Source organism: Manis javanica, chromosome 8, assembly GCF_040802235.1.
Source record: "Manis javanica isolate MJ-LG chromosome 8, MJ_LKY, whole genome shotgun sequence".
NCBI classification, from domain to species: domain Eukaryota; kingdom Metazoa; phylum Chordata; class Mammalia; order Pholidota; family Manidae; genus Manis; species Manis javanica.
The window spans coordinates 110014811-110040673 of NC_133163.1; the positions used below are offsets into that span (position 1 = coordinate 110014811).

At 41.5% G+C, this 25863-nt stretch overlaps 1 protein-coding gene across 1 annotated transcript in view; it reads right to left on the reverse strand.

Moving 5' to 3' along the window:
* The window catches only part of RORA (RAR related orphan receptor A), a 674793-nt gene that overhangs the window by 163564 nt on the left and 485366 nt on the right, over positions 1–25863 (reverse strand). The window contains exon 2 of the mRNA XM_037004228.2: positions 508–537. Coding sequence (XP_036860123.1) covers positions 508–537 — 30 coding nt within the window. The remainder of the gene's footprint in view (positions 1–507; positions 538–25863) is intronic.

Sequence of the window (25863 nt, forward strand, 5' to 3'; positions counted from 1 at the left end):
ATACCGATGCCATTTTACCAGGGCCCTCGGAGGCCACACTCATGGTCGAGCGACAGCACCTATATTCCCAGTCAGTTTCTCTGCTCCACAGACACAAATACAAAACGGCTAAATCATGAGCTAGTGGTGAGGAGAAGGAGACCAGAGTTTAAACGAAATCAAGGTAATGTTTCCTAGAAACATACCAACTCTCCTAAGAAGGATCCAGAGTAGGGTGGTCAGTAAGTAATTAATCGATCCTCCTGGCTAGATTTGATGACTTTTTAAAGATGAATGGCTTGAATCACTAGAATGCATCAGAATGTCTAGACTCGCATTAACACACACTCAGTACGAACAGGTAGAGATGTACCATTTCCAACCACTACAGGTAGAAAAGGATGGCCTCTGTCAACCACGGGTCACAGCTGAAACATTAGTTTATACTTGAAGGGTCACAGCAGCCAGACATATGCAGATTCCAACTCTTCAGAAAACTTTGGACAAAAAAAAAAATGCATTACTTACATGTATGTGTCTTCTTCGTCACTGAGATACCTAGAAGAGAAGAAATAATGACAAAGTTAAGAGAGTACCACGTGTGCTTCTTGGAATGTACATCATTTCGCAATGTGCTTGGGAGCCCATTTGGCTCAGATGGTGATGGGGAGGCAAGATAAGACAGCGTCACTGGTCCTACCCAGGGGGAACGCAGCCATGAGTGACGGGGACAGGGAGCACTGCCTACTGGTTTAAGACGTTCCATGGTAAAAAGCATCAGCACACACAGTAATTAAGCAGGACGAGAGGAGACTCTTATTTTTTATTTTAAATAGAGGAGACGATCATGTTTATAGGCAGAGTGGGGAAGATTTAAGGCACAAGAGAGCAATGCTAACCTACACAGACAAGAGTGGGCTGAGCAACAGAGCAATTAATTTGTTACGGCCATTGATTCTGTGCTTCCTTTTAAATGTAAATGACTCTTCCTGCCCACATGAAGCATCACTTTTAATGGTGAGGGAAAAATACTTCATCAGGGTCAGAAGGGGAATGACTGCTACCTCTCCATGAATGGCACCCAAATGAACACAAACTGTATGAAAACGTGAGGGATTCATGAGTCAGCACTCTTGATGGTTCCAAGATGACTTCCAGAGAGCAGGTGACAAATAGAACTAAGCACGATTTGGCACATGAGACCGTATAAAGATAACATGAATGCATGCTTCAATGCAAACAGTACCGTCTCTGTTTCTGAAGTACTCCATTTTGAGCTCTGTGCTTCATTTTTCTTGGGGGATATTGAGTCTACATAGGCTCAAAGCACTAAAACTCTTGAAAACATTTAGCCTGTGACTAGGAACTGTGGTAAACCTTGAAATTTTTTTCTTTCAAGTTATTAAAAGAGCTATTTAACCCTCCTCTGGGAAGCAAAAGTTATTGAAAAATTTGGCACCCACATTAGACCCATTACTTAGCTATGGAACACATCGTACAGGGAGGAAATCTGTTATGAAAATTCACAGTAGACATAAAAAAAGTTGGTTCCAAAGTTGTGCGCCAAGACCAAAATCACACACTTGCTACCGCCACAACTTTCCAAAGGACTTATTTAGGGAAGCTGAAATTACAGAGTTTAAAGCAGATTTCTTTTTTTTTTTTCCTTTTTATTGAGGAAAACTAAACTATTGTTTTTCATCATGTCTGAGTTGGCTTCACCAAGTGAAGTCAGAACCTTCTACAAAGCGCCTTGAAGGCTCTCTCACATGGCGACTGCAAAAGTGTTCTAGAATCTTTTGAAACAAGCATTTTCATGGGAAAGGAACTTTGCCCCACCGTGGCAGTGAGCAAAGTTTAAAATCTGAATACAGCTTGCAACTCCAGCTCAGAGCACCAGCACCAATAAATTGATACATTAGTGCTCTTTCAGCATTATGAGAGCTCTATGTGTACTTTCCTTAGGAAATGATGCTTTCTGTAAAATCACTTTGAAGAGAAAGTGCTTATGCTGTCACTCCTGATTATTCAGAACCTCCACACAATTGGATTTAATGCAGCCCCGAACAGACCTATCTATATTCGCTGAGTGTGGCACTATTCTCGCCTGACATCCGAAGGCCTCATGAAAATACCACTACTTAGATTTTTCTACTTAAATTTATTATACAGTGTGATGCAGTATTCTCATCAAATATTTTTGTGGTGATTACATTGATAATAGATTTTTTTGAAAATCTTTCCAGGAAAGTTGTCTGATCTTTGTGATCAGTGTAGCACAGAACTAAACCTTCTCACATCTGTCCCCAGGACAAAGCTGTGACTTCAGAGGCAGCACAAACTGGCCCCTCAGTTTTGTGGAACTGCCAGTTAGTGACCAATATAAATAATTGGGGATATTACCTATACAAGAGCTGCCGGGCTGAGCAGATAAAATACGGGATGCCCAGTTAAATTTGAATTCAGATACTGATTTATTGTTTATCGGAAATCCAAACTTAACAGGGCACCCTGTATTTTATCTAGCAACCCTAACCTACACAAACAAAATGTAAATTAGACCTATTATACACAACAAAGAACATACCAATACATGAATAAGCACACTGTTATGGGGAGAGGCTTAAAAAACATACCCCTCTCACAAAAACAATACTTAAAAAATATACTACGACTCTTAATTATGAAGACAGGAATGTGCATAATATTAAACTTTCTTTTTTTTTTTTAATTAGTAGCTTTACTTTTTTTTTCCGCATGAAAACAAAATTTTACTTCCCTAGAAAAAGCAAACAAATGAGAACAATGTAAACACACAAAAGACAAATTTAGTGGAACAAAAAGAAATTTATTGAAATTCCCTTTCTCCTCCTCTTCTGAAAAACAGTTGTGATCACGTCAGCCTGGAATTTGTGCCCTTCCTTTCTCTGTGGAAGCTTTTCTACTTCATAGTAAACTGGCTCCACAGAAGTGTCAAAAAAGCAGAAACCCATCCTCCTCACTTCATTGATAGGTCAACTGAGGCTCAGGAAGTTTAATTAGCACAATAAGAAGTCTTCTGTGGAAAGTTAATATCGGGCTGGAAGTGCGTCCATGCCATGTATTTTGAAGCTGGTAGAGATGGTGCCTTTCAAAAGAGTTAATATTATTTAAAAAAAAAGATTTACTCCCTGAAGCCTACCACTCAGCAGTCAGCTCCGTAAATACTTTAAACCTACAGGGCCTTGTTCCTGAGCCTCATCTAAACCAGGAAGCCCAGCTGGGGCTTGGGTGAAAGAGGAGCTCAAATGAGAGGCCGATGTGCCCTGGTTTGGGACCAACAGCCGTTTCTTCACCCTTCCACGGGGGTGTGGTGGGTCTTCCCTTTTCTTTTCTCATTTTCCCGGAAGCTGCAGATTTCTATCTTTCTCTCTGTAGAGCTCATCCTTACCGAGATCGCAGCAGCCATATAGTGCCCATTTTGGTTCTTAAGCAAAAGAGGAAAAAAATGACGTACCCAAACCTAATACAACCAGCCACAGCAGCAGCAGCAGCTCTGCATCAAGAATTTTTGGAGAACCGGGTTTTCTAAAAAGTCTATTCATCTAAAAATTATGATGAGTGTTTTGGTGGCAAATAGCTCTAATTCTACCCAGGAGTAGAAAAGAATAAACTTTTTTTTTTTTTTTTTGAGAGGGCATCTCTCATATTTATTGATCAAATGGTTGTTAACAACAATAAAATTCAGTATAGGGGGGTCAATGCTCAATGTACAATCATTAATCCATCTCAAGCCTAATTCTCGTCAGTCTCCAATCTTCTGAAGCATAACGAACAAGTTCTTACATGGTGAACGAATTCTTACAGAGTGAATAAATTCTTACATGGTGAACAGTACAAGGGCAGTCATCACAGAAACTTTCGGTTTTGATCATGCAATATGACCTATAAACCATCAGGTCAAATATGAATATTCATTTGATTTTTGTACTTGATTTATATGTTGATCCCACATTTCTCCTATTATTATTATTATTTTTATTTTTAATAAAATGCTGAAGTGGTAGGTAGATGCAAGATAAAGGTAGAAAACATAGTTTAGTGCTGTAAGAAGGCAAATGTAGATGATCAGATGATCAGGTGTGTGCCTATGGACTAAGTATTAATCCAGGCTAGACAAGGGCAGCAAGACAAGAATAAACTTTTTAAAAGCGGTTCTTAAAACAACTGGATTTAGAGTCAAGCTGACCTGAACTTGTATTCTTAGCTCATCTGCTCTCCTGCCTCTTGGCTGAGCGACCTTGGGTGAGTTGCTTAACTTCTCTGGGCCTGAATTTCCTTGTCTTTATAATTATACATAATCATAATAATACCCAAAAGGCTGTTGAGACAATTAAAAAAAAATTAGGTTGTGTAAAGAACTTCACAAACTGGGAAGTGTGATATAAATGTTAATTACTTATTTTGTAAGCTATGCCATAGGTACTCAGGAAGTCAGATGTTTCACATGGACTCATGGCCCAGGACTCTGGTTTTCAGACCAAGTATTCTCACTTGGAATTTCATATTTGATGGGGGAGAGCATGAGACACAGAACCAGCTTCCTACAAGCGAGTGTTCTCTATTCTGGAAATGGCACACCAACAGACGCTTCACTCTCTAGCATCCAGGGAGGCCACTTGCTCACTGGCAAGTGGACTACGTGGGCTGCAGACTGGCACAGGCAAAGGACTTGGATCGCCACCACCAAAGCCCAGCTGTTGTGAAGGTTTTCGTTTGTTTCCAAATGACTGGGAAGAACACCAAGATCCTCCCCCTGAGACTCACAGGCAGTCACCAGGCAGACGTCGATGCTCCCCACGGATATTAGGACGTTGGGGAGCTTGGGCGGAGTGATGCAGTAGAACCAACTTCCTAAACGCAAGCACTCACCTACCCTGAGCCAAAAGTGAACTGGCCTCATGATTCGGGCAAGGCACTTCTCTTCTCTGGGCCTTAGTTCACTCATCTGTAGACTGAGATAGTTGAACTGAACGGTTTTTAAATTTCCCTTCTAGTTCATCAACCACCAGCTCCTTGCCCTGCTTTCTAGCTATCAAACCAAACCTCCTCTTTCTAAGCAACAGGCTGCCAGATCTATTTCTCACTGTATAAAATCCTAATGTAGCTCACAATCAAAGGTAACCCCCTGAAACTCTTTTCTTTTTGCCTTTACAAACCAAAGAAGAAAGAAGGCAGTACTCACAAAAGGTTATATAAGTAAAAGATATACTTCTTTTGGGTGGTATTTTAAAATTATCTGGGCTAGAGAAAAATGGTACCTTTTGATAAAATTGTGAGACTCCTTATATTTCACCCAGTTCAGACAGCGAGCGAGAGAAACATTTCCAAGTGATGCTTTAGAATAATTTCTATCTTAACAATATGACAGCAGTTCTAAATTGCCAATTTATACCCTTAAAACTAAGAGGAGAAATCTCCACAAATACTCTACCCAAAGTAGGGCTTCTAATACAGCAAGATTGCTTGACTCTATTTAGCCGACCATGCTTCAAAGTAAAGCAAAGAAAATGTCACGAAAATACCACAGATTTATCACTGTCATGGTTATCAGCAGTTCCAGAGTTATAGGTATCACACTTCGGGAATGCAATCTGGTATTTCCACTCAGTGCCAAATCTTGGACCAATTAACTTCCTTGATGGATTTCTTATTGTCTCTTGGTTTCTAGGCAATTGTCTTGGGACCAAGTTTCTTTTAACTTTTTTTTTTTTAAGAAATGGCATCTTTCCTCTTCCCGCCAAATGCCAGTTACTAAACTAGCATTTCCAGAGGTCCTGCCTTCTGGACGAGTCCCTAGCTACAGAGATGCCCCATGGCCACTCTTCAGCCTGTGCACTTTTTTTGTCTTCTTTCATGAGGAAATAACAGTTGTTGAGATAGAGATATTTTCAACACGAATAAATTCCGTGTTAAAATAAAAAACAAAAAGAAACACACACACACACACACACAATAAAAAATACCCAAAATAAAGTTAGTCCTCCCTCCGTCCCTCCCCTCCTTCCTTCCTTCCTTCTGTCCTTCCGTCTGTCCTTCCTTCTTCTCTCTTTCTCTTGCTCTCTTGTTTTCTTTCTTCTGTCAATGCGTCTATATTTCAAGTGAGTTTGTGTGGCAGGGAGGAAGAGATGATGTGCTAAATGATAACTGACACCATCTTTAATTGGTCGATTCTACACTAGTCCCACACTCTGACTTTTACTTTCATTTCTGTGAAGGAAGGGCTCCAAATCTGAAGGCCTTCTCTCAAGATTTATTCTTGAGATGCCTGAGTTAAATAAGATGCCCATTATTCAGACTGTGAGGTCTTGGGCAAATGGCTTAACCCCTCTGAGCCTTCATTTTCTTACCCATAAAATGGGGATAAAATTCTTAGTGCTAGGTTTTTGGTAAGACTTCAATAGGGTAATTTGCATTACTTTATTGAACCATAGAGCCTCTCTCCTAAAGATGTTTCTAATTGCAGACACTTTGCATTGCATAAGCTGAGCGGTATCCCTTGGGTGGATCCAGTGCTGTTAAACAGGTGGATAATCTGGTAAATGAGTGTTTGGGAGCTCAGGCAGAACTTTCAAAAGAAAATCTGGAACATTTACCACCCTCCCTGCCCTATTACCAGCAAACGCGGTGTGAAGGCGGCAATCTCCTGGGTCCGCTAGCTCCCCTGTGCTTCTCACTGGCTTCCCTCCTTAGAAGGAGCCAGTAGTTAAAACAGCGATTTATATGCAGCACAGGGACACTCGCTCAGAAACAAGGCCCAGTGCTTAGGCTTTTTCTGAATGGCTGACAATAGTTTCATGAAGAGAAAGTATCACTTTGGGGGGCCCTGTGTTCCCCGCCCAGTTCTGAGCTGTCCCGTGAGCTTGCTCCATTCCACACCGAGTCAAGGAGAGAATCCGCCGGAGGCGAACGGGAACACTCACTGCCCGAGTAGGGCCTCAGCAAACAAAATGGTCTGACAAAACAATGTCCTTGTCTAGGACAAAGGAGCTATTAATGATAATCAGTACATATTACTGAAAGTGCTCCAAGTAATCTCTGGACTTTGTTTCAAAAATTCTTAATGGACACTAATGCTTAGAGTTCACTCAAAAGAGAAATAAATTATGTGTCAGGGTTGCGGGGACCAAGGACAACATGCCGAAGGCATCAAGGCTTCAGCAATGTTACGACAATCAAACATTTAGTAATTGCATAAAAAGCCTTCAAAAATCATTTAAAAATACTAATTATGAAGATAAATAATACTTAAATGTGAGGTTTCCGTTATGTTAGATTTGAGCCTAGGTTGAGCTGTTTCAGTAATAATGTTTCAACTCTTTTACCAATCAAGGTGCTTTTTCTGAGAAAAAAAATCCATTTCAATTTGAAAAATGGTTATAGGCATTGATAAGAGGAATTTGTTCTGTTTTTTGAATTAAAAAAGTTTTTGTGTGTGATTGCCCTCCATCTCTAGGTCATATTTCCTGACATTTGTGCCCAGAAATATCTTTTAATTTTGGACAGGAAGACCAGAGGTATACCCTCTTTCAAGTCCTGTCTTTATCTTTGACAAAACAGTTTCAAGGACAAAACCTCATTCTCAGTCACCCAGCAAAGGCAACATAAAAAGACATCAGTCTATCCTAGAAAGAAAATTTGAGACTAAACTTATTTAGGAAACATCCATCTTATCTCTTGGAGATTACTATTCAGTACATTTTGAAAAGTCTCTCCTTTTATGGTTTGCTGGTGCCAAATTCATGATTAGTACTAATGGATAGTAAGAATAATAAGAACTCTTATTCTTTCAAATTCATTTCCTTATATGTAGTCTCTATGTTGAAAATAGAGCTACCCATTAGATATTATTTGGTCGACTTAAATTTGATCATGGAGCTCTAAGCAGAGATGTGAACTGACAACTATCAACAGTTCCAGCTTAGCCTTCTGGAATTGAGTAGCTTTATCTCACAAGTGAATAATTCAACTCAGGTAAAAATCAATAGCTCTTACCATGCTTTCCCAGGAAATGCTTTCCTTACGTACCTCTGAAATCTGTTGAAATCATTGATCTTTGCCACCAATATGGGCAGGTCCTTACTTGAACTGCCTTGCCTGGATGCTGTCAAACATGTGGCTACAGCTGCAGTCTCTGAACTCCAAGCTATCAAAACTGGTTGGATGAGGATGACCTGGAGATTATGGAGTTGTGGTCCCATTGCAAGTCAGGCACTAAGGATACTTTTCACGTATTATGCCCTTGTGTAGACAACTCTAAGTCATACTTCACGGAGCATGGGTCCTGGCCAGCATGGCTAGTCAAGGCAAGTAATGACTGAAGAAATCTCACTGTCTGCTGCCACCCCAAAACCAAAGTCTGCTTCTCACGGCAGAAGCATGCACTGACCAGGGGTGTATTGGTCATGGCAAAGAAGGAAACAGTTCCACAGGTTCACTCATGTCCTGAGTCACCTAACAAGGAGAGGGCATCTGCTTAAGTGTAGACAATGGGAATTTGGCTCTAGATTTGGAGGAAATGAGTTACACTGTCATAACTAGGAAGAACACTAAAAGCTCCAGGATCTAGTGGGATATCAAATAAATATTTAGAGGTGGAGAAGTAAGTGGCCTCAAGTATTCCTGAACATACAGGGTACCAAGATTCAGTAAGGGATTTCTAGAATTGTTAACATTATCATCATGTTGAAGAAGAAAGAGGAAAACCCCGATTAAATATGTATTTGTAGCCTCTCTACTCCCCTCTGATGACAGGATTTTAGGCAGTTTGTCTGAATTGCTGGGTGACAATTCAAGAAAAGAATGTAGTCACTGAGGTGTTTCCTTTGCATTCACAGAATTTATTGATAATGGATCATTAATAATATGATAATTATTAGATTAGATAGATAAACTATTTCCCCATGGGAGGTTTAGAGCCAGGAAACCTGAATTTCACTCTTAGCTCTGTCACTTGCCAACTGTGTGAATCTGGCCAAGACCTTTAATGTCTCTGAGACTCAGTTTCTTCATCTTGAAAGAAGGAAAAAATGTTTTCTTCTTTCATCTGGCAATTCGGCTACTAAACATAGAGGCTTTAGGAAGTTAACTATGAATATACGCAGAAATTTCATTGTAGCATTGTTTCTATCAGCAAAACATTAGGGAGGGGCCACCGAAATGCCAACAGTATAGGATGAGCTACATAGACTTTGCTATGTCTATTTAATGGAATACTCTACCATCATTAAATTAATGAAAACTTAATTGCATGAAAATGTTTTACCTATCTTTTTTTTAATGTGTAAGGTTTCTTTTTTTCTTGTATATATCTTTATTTATTAATAAGGTATCATTGATATGCACTCTTACGTGTTCTACCTATCTTAAGAGAAACAAAAAATTCAAAGCCCCAAAACATGGTATGATACTATTTCTGTCAAAAGAAGAAAAAAAATCAAACAAGTGTGTTGGACAGAAAAAACACTAAAAAATATGTGCTGAATTAATGAAAGTGATTAAATTGGAGTAGACGAATTATGGATGATTTTTCTTTTCTTTGTATATGTTTTCTAAACTTTTATAATAAAACTGTATAAATAAAATTTAACTAATGAGAAAGAAAACTTCATATTAAAATACCTGCCTCCACAGCATTACTGTAAGATAAAATGAAATAATGAATGGAAAATATCGACTTAATATTGGTTCTATTATTGCAAACACCATCTCTCTGTGACTATTAGGAAAACCGGTTTCCTACGGCAACTACTAGTTGCATCATACTTTTCAGAGAACTGTGTCTGAAGTCTGAAGTATACGTGTTGTGGCAGAAATGGCAACTTTCAGGAGGACCCCATTGGTGATCAGACCTCTAATCATTATGCTGACGAAGTTCTGACAAATAAGCCTTGTTTAGTTCAATGTGTTTTACATAATGTTCTAGAATCCAGTGAGAAACCTAGACTCTGATTTAAGACTCTCCAGCCTTGGGAAAACACCATCCTTTAGCTACCAAATAGAAGTTTTGTTCATGCTGATAGAGTATCTGACTGTGCTGTCAGCACATTCCGGCACTCAGGCCCACTGTGGGTTTGTGGAAACATCTGCAGAGCAGGTGCGGCCTCAGAGATTGATCACAAATCCCTCAAGGCAAAACTAAGCCCTTTTGTCAGGATGCCTGGAGAAGTCTCTGGGACCCATTGCCATAGAATGTAAAAAGCAGGACCTTTGGAGACAGCAAACCTGGCTTCTCCACCATCATAAAAAGACCATCACTGAAGTCATTTCACTATAGGCAAGTTACTTAGCCCAAGCCTCAGTTCCAATCTCTGTAGGATGGAGGAAAGAATCCCTTTTCATAGGATTTTTGTGATCATCAAATGGTCTAGGCAATGCAAAGCTGTAAGCTGTCAATGGTCTTTGAATTCCATTACCTAAGCAATGTATCTTAGAGCTATCCACTGGAATGTTTCCATAGGAAAGGGAGGGAAAATGGTCTTCGTGTCCTTGCATTGTGGCATTAAGGTGGCACGGTGCTTCAGAACAAACTATGCATTCTTTTTGAGATTGATAGACTTTGTCATGATTGGCTTGATTTCAACTAGCGCAGCTCTTCTCTTCTATATTGTGTATGTGTGTGAGCAATACTTTTGTTTATTTATTTAGTTTTAGAAGGTTATGATGGCTTGAGTTGCATCCCCTAAAAAGATACATTCAAGTCCTAACTGCTGGCACTTGTGAATATGACTTTATTTGGTGATCTGGTCTGTACAGTTATACTGAAGATAAGGTTATACTGGATTAGGTTATTAAATCCAGTGACTGCTATCTTCATAAGAGAAAGGAAATGGAGATTTGCATACAGAGACGCAGAAGTGACACATGAAGAGTGGAGGCAGAGATTGGAATGATGCAGCAACAAGCCAAGGAATGCCAAGGACTGTCAGCACCTACCAGGAGCTATGGGAGAGGCTGCTAGAAACTCTTCTCTAGAGCCTTCAGAGGAAACAGTCTTGCCGACACCTTGATTCTGTACTTTAAGCATCCAGAACTGTGAGAGAATACATTTCTGCTGTTTAAGCTACCCACTTTGTGGTAATTTGTTACAGTAGCCCTAGGAAATTAATACAAAGGAAATTTATGTGTTTAAAGTATCTTGACAATCTTCTGGGATCTTTCAAAAACAGGGTATGGGAGTTTTTTTTTGCTGCTCCTCCAAATTCATTCTCCACTCTTCCATGGCAGGCACAGTTTAGGTGGGCACACCGTGGCCCAGGCTGAGACTACATTTCCCAGAGGCCCTTGTGGCTAAATATGGCCACAAGACCAGGTTCTTACCGAGACATATGAGCAGAAAGTGAATGCTTCTTTTTCTTAAAAGGGAACAGATTGCCCGGGATATCCTCTCTCTCCTCCTGTGGACTGGAACTTGTGTGAGGCCGTGACTCAGCTCTACCCATGGAGGCAAGGACACCTTGGGAGACAAGACCCTGGGGCTCTTGAGCAGGGCTTCCCTGGCAGCCTCCACTGGCTCAAACACCGAAGAGAGAGGAGTGAACCCTCCACCTCATATAAGCCACTGCATTCTTGGGTCTCTTTGCTACCAAAGTTTTTAGCCTTTTTCCTAACAAATACATAGGACGAGTAAATAAGTCTAATTTACAGCTTAGAATCACCAAATGTTAGATTTGGACAAGGCTTAAGAAATTCTACCCCTCCCTGGAAAAAGACAGAAAACTGGGACTGAGAGGAATTAAATGACTGGTTTGAAGTCGACCAGCCAATTAGAGGCAGAGCAGAGAGGGTACTTGGCTCTTAGGTTCGAAGGCCTAGATGTGTTCAGGTCTCCCTGTTATCATACAGGAAAACTCAACTAGACCCATGGAGGTTTCCCCAGCATCCTTTAGAAGTGTCATTTAGGCAAGTATGACTTTTAAAACTGTCAGTCCGATCATGTCAGTCCCCCGCTCAGCCTCCTTCCATGGCTCATAAGATCCTCCAAAACCCAGCTGGCCTGCTTCTCCACCTCATGTCTTCTCCTCTCTCTGCCTTGCCTACCTCATCTATACTGGCCCTCTTGAATTTTTTTCTAATGCTCTAAACTTGCTCTGGCCTTGAGTCCTTTCTGCTTGTTATTCCTTCCGTCTAGTTCAATTTCCTTCCAGATCTCCCCAGGTCTCCTTCACATCCCTTCAGATCTTTGCTCAAAGGTCACTTCCTCCCAGAAGGCTCCCTGACCAGCCTATCCGGATCGTGTTCCCTGTTCCATTCTGCACTTTGCTTTACTTTCCTTAACAGCATCTCTCTCCTTCTGATGTTCTGTTAAATTGCTGTATGTCTTTCCAACCATGTCAACTCTTAAAAGCAGGAACTTCCTGGTCCTGGATTATCACTGGACTCTTCAGTGCCTAGAATGGTGTCTGGTGCATAGTATAAGCTCCAGAAAATGTGTCAAATGAATAAGTGAAGGTGGATCCCCAGAGCCATGAATCTACTTTAGTAATTGTGACCCAAAGCCTAGTCCTCTGGAAATGTACGATGAATACAAGGGGATGTGGATGGTGAGGCAAGTGCTAAAAGCGATGGCTGGGGACACAGAAGGAAAGGCTGGCACAGAAGAGAAGCCAGAAGCCTTTGTACAAACAGTGAGAAGGCAGAGAACATACACCAAGCCCAGGACCCAAAGCAGGGGTCAGGCCATCAACAGAAAAGTTAAATTGGTGCTTTAAAACACTTCTGATAAAACCAATTCGGTCATTACCAGAGCTGAACAAAGGGCATGCAGGCCTCATCTGTTAGAAAGGTCTTTACGATCTTGTTAACGGATCCCTGACACAGAAGCTGCACAGGTTATAACCCAACTTGTAAAGCTAATCTCATATTGGCTCTGGGATAATAAAGAACCAACAAAGGAAATCTCCACTTAACCATATGCTACAGCAAGAAGAGATTGCATGATTTACGGACGTCAATTCAGAATAGTTTAACTCTCCCATCTCTGAGATTGAGAAAGCTGTTTTGGAAACAATTATTTCCATACTCAGAGTTCTTAGATGTAATAGCTTAGAGGTTAACCTGAGTTTAGCCTTCTATTCAAAGTGATTTAAAAATAAAAGGCAGGATGTTATCACCATTCAACTATGCTGGGACCAATAGGAAATTTTAATTTTTTTAATTATTAAAAAATAGCTCTGTTTTATATTTGTATACTCCAGATTTAAAATCCTTGAATTATTATTATTATTTGCTATGTGACTTTGGGGTCATTCTTCTTAAATAGAATAACTGCAGCACCATTTCTTGATTCATCCTCTTCTGGACCACAAGGACCAGATCATGTCCATGGGAGCAGTACAGACAGGGAAAATGAGTGTATGCTACAGAGTAGGTCCAGAAAACAAACAAAATAAGCTAGGGAAGGTCCAGGATTGCCAGCAACTACCAGGAGCTAGGAGACAGTCTTCTAGAAATTCTTCCCTAGAACCTTCAGAGGGAACATAGCTTCGCTGACACCTTGATTTTGGACTTTCAGCATCCAGAACTGCGAGAGAATACAGTTCCATTGTTTAAAAGCCACCTTTCCGAATGGCCTTGAAAAGAAAACAAGGGAGACTGTGAGTGTACCAGGCATTTAGTCATATACTCAAATATGAAATATGTAGGGATGAAGGGATACGATGGTGTCTAGAGATTTGCTTTAAAATGCTTCAGCAAAGAAAACAGGGATCAATGAAGCAAGTGTAGTAAAATCCTTATAAGTGTTCAATTTGGGTGTTGGGTATACGGGAGTTCACTGCACTGTTGCTTCTCTGCGTATGTGTGTTCGAAATTTTCACAATAAAAAGCTGATACTGGCTGGAAAACTTTAAAAAGAGGAGCCTCCGTCACATGAAGTGTGTGAATGATTCTGTGTGTGTGAATCTGCAGCAGTCCTATTTCAACAGCTAGAGAATGTGTTACTCGCTAGAGTAGGTCTGAATGCGTTGGAGAGCAGAGAGCTTCAGAATATGTATATATTTATTTAGTCATCCCTTTTATTTTACTTATGAAAAGAAGTATTTAAGACTTCCTCGTCCTTAAATTCTCATTCTCAAAGAGCTTTATCTTTCCAATTGTGGTTTTGTTTACTATGATAGATATTAGGAACATAACCTTACTGGTTGATGGGGAAATACTGGAATTTGTGACGGCTGTGTGAAGGACACATGCAGTAGAAATAAATCAGAAGACCTGACTTTGAATCCCACCTTCCCCTCCCTACCCTCACCTTCTTTTTCTGTAGTTTCGATGGGTCTGCCCTCTTGGACCACCTTTTTGCTAGGTTCCCTTTGTTCTCAGCAGGCCATGTTTTGTTGGCTGCAGGATACCAACCCGGTGGTGAGATAGTTTTAGTTACCCGGGTTTCGGAGCCATCACTAATTTGGTCCCAGAGCCAAAGGAAAGGTTGAAACTGTTTGAACATCTCATTAATGAATGGAGTAGGGACATTGCTCTTTCAGCTTAAAGGGGTGTTTGCTCAAGTATGAAAACTAAGACTTACCACCTGTACTGCCCCTGGTGGGCTGTATGATTGTACATTGTCTCCCTGCCCCAGGATGTCAGGCACATACTAGCTGATGGGGTACAACAGCCAACGAGAGAGCAACGGTCCCTGCACTCACCGTTCTGGGGGGAACAGCCTGCCTCATGAGCATCAGCTGAAGCCTCACCTGGTGACCCAAATCCCATTCTGGCCATCCACCTTGCATTGGCCCCATCCATGTCACTAGAAGTCACATCTCCTCTCCCTAAGGAACCCCAAACACTGCTCTTCACACCCCTGAGCTTCAAGAGCAAAAAGTATTCTTAGGGAAAGAGGGCACTGGAAAAATGTCACATGTGTTAACTTAGCCCATCCCTTAGTGCATTCCCCTTTCATCCCTCGTCATGTCAGCCCTGATGACTTTTTTTTCAGGTGTCTATGTCCATCAAGGATGGACGTGACAGGGACCTCTTTCTGCTTAGGTGTTTTCCCCTACAAACACACTGATTTCTAAACTTGCATTTTAAAAGATCATTATGCATGATGTAAACATTCCAAAAAACTCCTACAACTACTATATGATGCAGAAAACTGATTCGGTTACTCTCTATGTGCACAAATGAAACCTGTGCCTCAGCTTCCAAGGTGACAGAACAAATAAAACGAGCCAGCTTCCTGATGCCAGTGTGATAAAGGTCAGGCAGCTTTGAACTTGGACATGAGGAACCTTTCGGCCAGCTCAACATCCTCCCCATTTCTAATGTTTTTCCCCCTATAGTCATATTTGGTGTCACTTATGGCAAGGTGCTTTAACTACTGCTACAAAAGATACACAGATGGAGCAAGTAACTCTCAGGATTTTAGTTCCAGCAAATGAAGGCAGAAGTGACTAATCAGAGTGAATGCTAGTCAGAAGCACCAACGTCAGAGTGAATCAGCCTCAGACAGTAAGTCTGGCACCAAGCGCTGCTGCTAAGACCACCACATCTCAGATAAACCTCTGCACTGCGGACAATGCCGACGTTGCCTCTAAGCCGACAGAAGTCTTATTACTATTATATATTATGCTGAAACTCTGAGCCTTACTATAAGTCATCGTTTTATATAGTTTTAACAATGACAGTAAAATACTGCCACGAGTGGCACTGTCAACTTTTCTCTGAGGGCTACCTTTTGCTCATGGTGACATTCAAAGTAAGAGTCTCCTTCATCTAAAGGAGCTGCCCTATCAGCTCGCTAATGGGAACAATTCATTTAACCTGCACTCCAAGTACAGCCAAGGAGTGGAGTCATATGTACAGGGTCCAGGGGGAATCAGTCCTCCCAGCCGGCCCCTCCTGCCGTTTGATTCATTGACGAGAGTTCTACTTTCTTTCCACTCAGGCTGACTTACAGGAAAAAAGAACATTCCAGAGAAATTAAGTTAACTATTAGCCAAATCCCCTCAAGCTGCTGGCTTGGATTACGTAACAACTCCTTAATTCCAGAAGCTAAGGAACAGGACGCTCACATTTCTCTGATTTCCTGTCACTCTAACGTCCCTTCCACTTTGCCCTGCCTCTCTCTCAGCGCACCACGTGGCCATATATGTCTGTGACAGTCTATATAGCATGTATTCCTCATCTATTTTAATGATGTGGATATTTCTGCTTACACTGCAGTGTATCCTGGCTACATAAAATCCTCACTTTCCACAACCCTCGCCTGCCGCCTTTGGCCCACTCACCATGTAACACTTGCGGAGCCAAAATTCTAGGAACAGCACCTGCAATCATTAATGCATGATACTGTTGTTCCAAATGACTAAATGCATTATTTCTGCTATAGAAGACAATGCTGAGGTGATGCCAGAGCAAAGGTAAAAGACCTGGTTTTCATATAGCCTTGGAGGCATTCGTATTCTCGAAAGACACAGTGGAGATTCTTCTAATCATTTTTCAAATCAGCTTACTGAGTGTGAGATGGTCCTCTCATTAAACTGGTACCTCGATAAACAGTACCTGTATTTAGGGTGGGCAACTGAAATGGGGAACCTGTTTCCTGAGATTTCCTGGGAGCAAAAAGAAAAAAAAAGACAGAACGTGAAGTCTGACTTCTGAAGGAGGTTTCATGTTCTGCCCTCACTCTTGACTGGCTAGCGCAATAAATTAGGGGGAGAGATTTTTCAGCTCTAATGAATTAAAAATAATGCCAACTGGTGTGGATTGCTTTTTGTAGGATTTTGAGTAATTTCTGTATTACAAAGTTTACCTCTCCTTATGAGTTCCTTAAAAGATAATGTAACAACTCCTTAATTCCAGATGGGATTATATATAAATGCCAAGCCAGTTGGGATAAATAACTAATAAAGTAATAATAAAGAGCTACATAGACTCCAACATACTGTTTTTTTTTTTTTCTTCAAAAACCACAAGCCTAAGTTAGATGCCTTACTTCCCACACAGGTGCCCCAGCGAAGCACCCCCCACTGCCAGCTTCCAGGTAGAGTCCCAAACCCAAATCTGACCTGCCCAGGGATCTTGAACAAAGGGGATGTTAAAAGTGAACAAGATATCCTCTAAATAGCTATTCGTACTCCCTCGACCTATGGAGCTATCCACGGTTGCTATTTCCTGCCGGAAAAGTTGGTTGACTCGGTCTACTTTCTGCTCACCAACACTGGAAGCCCTCACACACTGCAGTATTTCTGCTTGCTCTGGATAAAATAAGGCCTGCTCTTGTGTTAATGAAATCTGGCCTGTTACTTCGTAGAGTCAGGTCTAGGGTGACCCTAAAGAGTTATAAATTTCTCATTTTTAGACTTTCCTCAGATTTCATAAGTTATTTTTGTTATTGCAAAATCCAGTGCTTTATAAATAAATTTATAGGGTGCCTTAGGGGGATATCCATTCATATTATATGGTATCTCATTCACAGTTCCTCTGGGATACTAGCACAGAGTTACACCTCTCAGTCGGCCAACCACTCTTCCTTGGGAAGTGCCCTATGATAGGACATCTGAGGCTCCTGGGGGATTCTGCACACGTGCAGAAGGTAACAGCCTACGAAGTGAAAACGATGCCACTCTGCTCCTGGCGTAGGGTCACCCAGGTAAGCTGGAAAAACACTTCAGTGTTTGCAATCATGAAGTGATTATGTATTTTATGGTGGAAATTGGCATGAAGTACCGATTTTAAGTGACTTTTACATACTAGATGCTGCAATTGAGGTGTCGCCCCTTCCTCTGTCTTTCCAGAGCATTGGCAGCCACACTCATGTATGAAGGAGGGGAGAATGTCATGGGAACAGTTGCGCGGCATGCGGGCAATAATTTAAAAACAATTAAGTGCCCACCAAAAGCTGGGTTGCTTTTCATTATTACATGGACTGACAATCCTAAGCAAAGTCAGCCATAAAATATTCCTTCCCGCCCTGCTGCCAGCCACTCCTACCACCTGCCCCCTATTTGATATGCCATTGTGAAAGCATTCCAGGATCTTTCTAGGAAGGCTACATCATCATTAAAAGAAGGATAGTGATACATATTTACTGTAGAACATCTATAGATAGATTTTTAAAGGAATTATGATTCCTATTAACTCTACTGCTTATTGATCATAGTCCTTTATGTCATTTCCATTTTTTGTTATTAAAAATAATTCTACCATAAACATCCTGGATACATATATCTTTGTTGATATTTGTGGCTTTTTAAGAAAAGTATATTCTTGAAAGTAACTTTTAAGACTAATTTAATATATATGAAGTGGTCAGTAGAAAGTGTATCATTTTATAATTTTTGGAGTAGTGTACACCTTCACCAACACTGACATTACACCAAAAACAAATCTTGATAGTTTGTTGACTAAAACAACATCTTTTCATTTTTATTTCTTTACTTACAAGATTGTTTTGCCTGAGTTAACTGACTTTTGCATTTCCTCTTTTGTTAATTGCCTGCTCATAATCTCTGTTCACTTTCGTATGGTTACTAGTCTTTTACTTAGAAATTTATAATAACTATGTAATGTTAATCATATGTTGCTTTTTTTTCTTTCTAAATTTTTGTTTAGGATTTTTTTTTCACATGTGCAAATTAAAATTTTTAAAATTTTATTTAAGGGGTAGGATCAAAGCTAGTCATTTTTCATGGTTTCTGCCTTTCCTTGTATGCCTGTAAAGCCTCTGTCTATTCCAAAAAACATATTCACCTGTATTTTTAAAAATTATTTTTATGATTTTATTATTCATATTTAATTAAAAAATTCAAATGGAATTTATCTAGATATAGTTTCCTCTTTTTCTTTCTTTAGCTTAGCTTTTCAATAAATCACTCCACTCCACTTCTTGAGATTTGCGTTCAAACAATACACCGACTATCTTAGGTCTTCCATTGTTTTCCTCCCAAGGGAGGCACGTCACTGTGTCAGTCATGGCAGAGAAAAAGCAGGGAATATGAAAAGGCTTGGAGCCAAATTCTAGCCCCAAAACTGTGTGTATTGGATCTGAGTCAACTCATCCCTTCTTTAGAAAATGAGGCCAACATGAAGATTTAGAGTATCCGTTTCTTAAATGTGTTTTTACTGAGTAAACCAGGGTAAGTTTTCTGATTTCTCTGTTAAGATGCGGATTAGAGGGAGAAGCACAGGATTGTAGCACCAACGCTTAACACTTTACATAACAGATCTCCGGCATCATAGAAAGTGTCACTTTTATCTTTGGTGTATTTAGTATTTGCCTGCAATGAAAATTACTGGTGACATTTTAATACTTACCAATAATTTTCCAACTAGAGCTGATTCCATAAATAAGCCACCATGTGCTATTTGTCCATGTTTGTTTAGATTAGAATTATATTCCAGAGTTAAGGGAGCTCTATTCGCTGGTTTCACAAAAAGTGCACACACAGAACATGATGTGACACTCCTGATACTATTCCACTGCCTGACCTGCTTTTTGGTCCAGGAGGAAAGACCAGGAGGTCAAAGAGACTGGAAAGCCCTTGCTGGAGTGCAGCCCTGCCCGGATATGGGAGCTGGAGAAACGGGCGGGGCGTGGGGAAGGCGGGCAGGCGAAGCACATAGTTTATGAGAAAATAAGAGCATGGGAAGAAGAATGTGCACTCTGGCCATCAAATGGGATCTGAACAACAGTGTACCACTCTCTTCAAAAGTGTCTAAAATATAACAACCCTCCCTTATTACTCCCTTTTGCTAGGACAATTGCCAGCACAGAGATGTGGCATGATTTTCAGCAGCAATGCGTTCCTTAAGAGAAGGTAAAGCCCGCCGTAAGAGAAGTGGGGCAGGGAGGTTGACCTTGGTGCTGTCTGGCCATGGCCCCAACCCCTGAATTTAGATTTGCAGACACTGGAGGAAGCACAGCCAACGTAATGACGCTTACAAGAACTCTTGCATTCCGCTCACAGGGAACAGGAATCCAAGGGGTGCTTTCAACTCACTCCTTAAGGATGTGAGAATTGAGTATAATACAGTCACCCCTACTTTGGGGAAGAGAAGAGCCAAGTAAATAGAGCGAGAAAAAAGTCAGGAATCTTTTGCTGATGTCTTTCTCTAGCAATGAACATTTTCTCAGTATGAGGCTGTAATCAAAGCGTCAAGGAAGTTACCTAATGAAGAAAGGCACCTGGTTTCTCAGGCTTTATAGCCCCCTCCCCATGTTCCACGTTCTTCAAGACCATTGAGCTTTCTGGTCTTCTGTTTTCTCTGCCAGGAATGTCATTCTTTCTTTTTCTTTCATGGGTGAATTCCCATGTCAATTTCAGGACTCAGTGCCAGCTTTGCTTCCTTATCACACCCCCACTGATGTTTGTGCCCCCACCGTGCACCCCTCATCTGGCTTGCGGTCTCTGTGCAGCTTGTCACAGCTCAAAGGCACTTTGAAGGCTGGGCAGGGACACATGTCTCTCGCCAATCCATGAGCCCAGGTGCCAGTCTGCATCCACCCCCAGGAGGGGGCACTTTCCCAAAACTCTCCAAAGTTAACTCCCTTTCTTTGTACCTGCCATTTTCCTCGCTCTCAGGCTGTGCGTTTTTGTTTGTTTTTCTATCTGTACACACACCCCACGCACACTCTATCCCTCACTTTCTTCCCTCTCAAAGATAGAAAACATCACTCCTTCCGATTAAGTACAGGGACAATATCTTATTTAAATCCAAAGTTCCTGTCATCGTGCCTGTCATGTTAGAGCTGAATGAATCAAAAGCAAATGTCTTCTGTCAATTATACCTCAATAAAAATAATAAAAATAAAACAGAAGAGAAGTGAATGCCTTCAAGGCGTGCAGCTGTGTGTGAGTGCCTCCTCTTTCTATAACCGCGATAACATACAACCTAATGCTTCATACGTTAAGTTTCTGAAGAGGGGGTTTGGACAAGAACCACCAAGGATGAGACGGATCTGAAGAAGTTAGGAGAATTTTCACAGAGGAAGTGAGCTGGTATGGCTGACTCACAGGATCTCACAGTGAAACTTCTCACTGGAGATTCAGTTTCTTAAATGCAGGGTAAAGTGGGCAAAGTATTTAGAACTCACCAATGTACAATTGAGAATTTATTCCTTCTCTCTCTCAACAATGTTTTTCTATTACTTGCTACCTGCAAAACTCTGGCAGTGCCCAGAGCTTCTAGGGCAGCCCAGGAGACAGTGCCATGATGGGTAGGCTCTGGTTTTTCTTGATCTTGTCCTACTGGACCCATTTTTGTATGAGAGAAAGATGGTATCCGCCTCCATCTGTATTACTAATGTGCTCACCACTGACCTCGGTAGCCTGGCGGGAAGACAGATGAGGCATTTGGAAAGGGCTGAGAGGTGAGCAGGGACCGCTGCACGGGCCCCAGGATATTGTAAGACAACGGCAACGTCTCATATAGGTCACACTTGTTAACTTTCCCTGAGTCTCGATTCAACCGATTAACATGCAGAAGGCCCCTGAAAGACTGTTTTCCCAGGGTGGTGGAGTGGAAGGACAAAGGCTTAGTGAGGGAGGCAGGTCAGGATGATAGCTGAGAGCACAGGCAGACGATTGAGTCTGAGGCTAGGATCCACACTTCCCAGCTGTGGAACCCTGGGCAAGTCATCCTCTCAAAGTCTCAGTTTTCTTATCTGTAAAACTGGCACAATGGATTTAATCATCTTATGTGCTTAACCACTTGGCCATGACCACACAGGGCAAACTCCTTTAGGGGTATCTGTGTAACCTTAAGAGATTACATCATTTATTAGATAGTATTATTACCTAACTTGGAAGATTTTTGTAAGTATTCACTAACACGATGCACATACAAGTAGTTACCATATAGTAGGACCTAAAAAAATGCTAGTTCATTAAGATTTTTGGAATGATGTTTTTCTAAGGTGTTATGTTTAAAATTCTTACCCAGTCTTTTTGGAAGGAAGTCCTCACCTTCTGTGGCCACCTTTCTTGGAAGGCCTTTTCTCTCTTGCCATTTTCATTCAAAATACCTGTGGCAGTACTTCAGAATATTCCAATACGTCCTCTTGACCTCTATCCATAAACAGCCTTTCTCACAATGAGACGTTCTGAGTTTAGGAGCCTTTCTATTTTCAACAAAGAATTAATTGCAAAGTAATTAAGTTTAGAGCAGGGGAATAGATGAACCCTGTCTATCATAAAGGAACAGTGTGGATGGTGACATAATGAAGCAAGGAGATGATGCTTTAGATTAACATACACACACACACAATCTCTTTTCTAAAGCACACAAAGAAGAAGCCTCCCATCACTTATATTGACGAGATAAATCTAAGCTGCTTAAAGCAGCATTTAATTTTATTCTCATTAAGTGGCAGGGTTAAGGGCTTTAGCCTCAATGTCCATGGAAGCAACATTAGGTTTTCACCTTGGCAAGTTCTCTGAGGCCTTAAGTCCACAGGCAAATACAGGACTAAGATGTGCTAAAGGAATACACATCTGGAAGCCAGTTGCTTTGTTGCCCACATTCCCACTTGGCTGCACTTTGCTCAATGAACATAGAATGTACAGAGAACACCAGACGGGGTACAAGCGTTCACCCCTCTGTCTTGAAGCAGGCAAATTTGCAGCTAATCAGCAGATACAGAAGGGGTGGCTGAGGATAGTCACTAGCAGGTTCTACCACTAGAACTAGGAGGCTTAATCTGCTTAAGGGCAATTAGGTTGATGCCACCCTAACATTTTTTCCAGTTGCTTCAGGCACCGAGAAGATGCCAGCTCACATCACACTTCCATTCTGGCCAGTGTGAAAGGAGAGGGTTCTGAGGAAGTGCTATGGGGTAATTTAAGGTGCATCCTTGCACAGCCTTGTGTTTTGATTAATGCAATATAGTTCCAAATACCACATATTTGAGCCTGGAAACAGAATACTTGAGATTTGAGAAAAATTTGACCAGTTAATAGGAAGAAGGAAGAAAAAAGGTAGAAAGGTCTAGCAGGAAGTACATCAACATTTTAACTGTGATTGTCTATAGCATTTTTCCTCCTTTCTGCTTTTACATCTTTCCTAACCTTTTATGAGTATTGTTTTACTTTGATAGCGGGGATAGTAAAATGAACTTGATATTTATAATTTATTAAAAGCTCTTTGAAAAAGAGATCAATTCTAATGAAATATGCTTTAAAAGCCCTCACTGCTTTCAAGGAATTTTACCTCTAACTGTAGGCAACACAGCTGTGACAAAGGGTGGGTGACTCCAGACTTACATGGACAAAATACAAAATGAATGTTTTTCCCCACAGTGTTTAAATGTTGGCTCTATTCTGATACTTTTTTAGGGTTTCAGGTTGGAGACGTGCTATGTCAGCGTGTGGTTGCGAGGGAAGAAGGGTGTCGCCACTCTCTCCTCTCATCACACCCATTCTAGGAGCAAACAACCCACAAACCCTGCTGTCATGCTGCCTGGGTGGCTTCCCGAAGTGGCTGGAGGCACAGTCTCAGTGGGTGGGGCTGAAGAGGCCGAGATGCAAAACATAAAAACCACCACCTGGCCTCTCTCGGCAAAGATTTCCGTCCTCTCCTTTCCCCCTGCCCCTGCTATGCGCAGACGTTGACTGGTTTTTGCTTACACCCCCCAGAGAAGCATAAATCTTCTCATACAATAAATAAATGGAAAAGATAAAAAGCTCAAAAAAGACGGCCAAGGATGTGACAGAAATAACGAGGAGATAGAACTGGAGCTGCGGGTACTGTGCATGCGTCATCTAGATCAGATGGGCGCTAATTCACGGAAGGCTTGGTGAGAGACGCTCCCAGCAGGCCCTGCTGGTGTCTGGTTCGGTCCGGACCATGGCTGCCTTTCGGTATTACACAACGGTGGCTTCAAGTCTTCCACACCGAACACCCCTGACTCACATAGCTCTGGATGGTGAATGAGCTTGCACTTGACACCACAGCGCTCTCCTCGCTGACCTACATTGCATTTTCCTGTGAATGAGTTTCATGGATTAAGACCTGATGCGCATGAGCTGCTGCCTGCGGCTACTGGGGGCTGGGAGCGCTCCTCGCGCGCCTGCAGAGGCACAACGGGCATTTATTTGCTCTGGGTTTTCCCCTCTAAAATTCACTCAAAACTTATTTGAAGGGCTCGTGGTTTTATGTTTTGTTTTGTCTTTGCTTTGTGTTTTGTTTTACTTTCCTGCAGCAAGGTTCTCATTCTTATCATGGTATTTTTGTGCCAGAGAAAGAAAAAGTGAGCAGTTCTCTATCTGCACGGTGAAGAAGCCTAGACAATTTGTACGTCACGGCACCAAGTTACCTAAAACACAGGGCAGGCACATAGGCCTGGTTTCATTTGAAGACTGGGCTTGTATATTAAAGGCCAAATTAGGATTTTTCACACAATCTGGAAAATGAGGCGAATCTAAAACGAATACTGGTTGGAATTTTCCCTGAAATTTATGTGGGCTGGAGTTTGGATTTAAGATTTTCCACTCGTAATTTATATTATCAATTTGTAAAATAGCACCACAGCTATGTGTGCAATGGCAGCCCTGTGATTTCTCAATAGCTGCTCAACTACAGTGGGTTTTAACCAAAGATTCAACAATCATAGGGTCAAAAGGCCGTAAGATGAACAAACACGGAAATGTAGAGCCATCTTTACCATGTAATTATTATAAAGGGACAAGAGTACTTTATAAAACCAGAGGGAAGGTGATCGTTATGCCTATTGTCTTTGGTAACTAAGTCCTTGAAAACAAACTTCTAGAGTTATGGTTAGAAATCTACACATTGTCTTTCAACCAACCTGCCTACCCCTCACCCCTTTTTAAGAGTGTATATTCTCTTCTATAGACTGTAAGACTTAGGAAACCTGGGAGATAATTTCTCTAAAGGGAGGCATCATCTATTTGCTTAATGATCCTATGAGGAGCTAATAAGTGCCATTCCTCTTAGAAATAATACCTTGCTGTTATGTAGATGCTTTCTCCAAGGAGCACAAAGTATATTATATATAGACACTACCTAATTAATCCTCCCAGGGTCCCCAGGTGGAAGCGAGGTGGCAGGTATTATGAAGGTTCATCAGCACCTTCAACATGTCTCAGGCGAGGAAATGGCCGGTGGTAAAGAGGGTGCCTGCCTAGTAATTTCGGCTCAGTCTGCTTGACCTCAGAGCACCTCAGCAACCCACTGGGAAGGAGAATCGATCAGGTTTGGTACTGGTTGTCAAATGAACAACAGGGAAGACCGTTTGAGACATGCTTTGTCCTTCCCCCAGGTGTGCCCAGGTGGTGTAAGCTTTAACAGGGGTGCCAAGGAAAGAGCCCACATTTCCTGACTTTTAGGCTGGTGGTCTCTGCAGAGGCAAACTTGCATAGCCCTGACAGTGTGGACATCTGGAATTTTCCATCTGCTGCTTGACACAGTACCTCCCAGACAGCACGTTGGCCATGTGGCTATGGTTTTGCTTCTCACTGTCCTCGTAAGCTTGGTTGGCTAAGCCGGTGTCCACTGCCCTTGGGGACGTGCATTTGGACATGGGATTTCTGGGGGTGGAGGCATGGAAAGGAGGGGTCGAAGGTGTCCGTGATCTGTTCAGTGGTCCCTATCTATTAAATCAATAGGAGACACGCCACAAGTCTACGTCTCTCCTATCAAGAGAGCTCTACTTCTGGGAGTCCTGAGAGAGGTCAGTGTTTGCCCTCTGCCTTAAGTACTGCTCGTTTCATTCTTCAGCAGACCCTGGGCAGAATTCAGCTTCCCACAGTTACACACCCTCTCTAGAGATGGAAGTCTATACCAGGGTCTTGATCAATAACTGATGAACTAAAGAGGTTGCTTCTGCAGAGAGTGAGCAAACCTTAAAATAACAGCGAAAGTAGCACTCCCTAAACTCCAAAC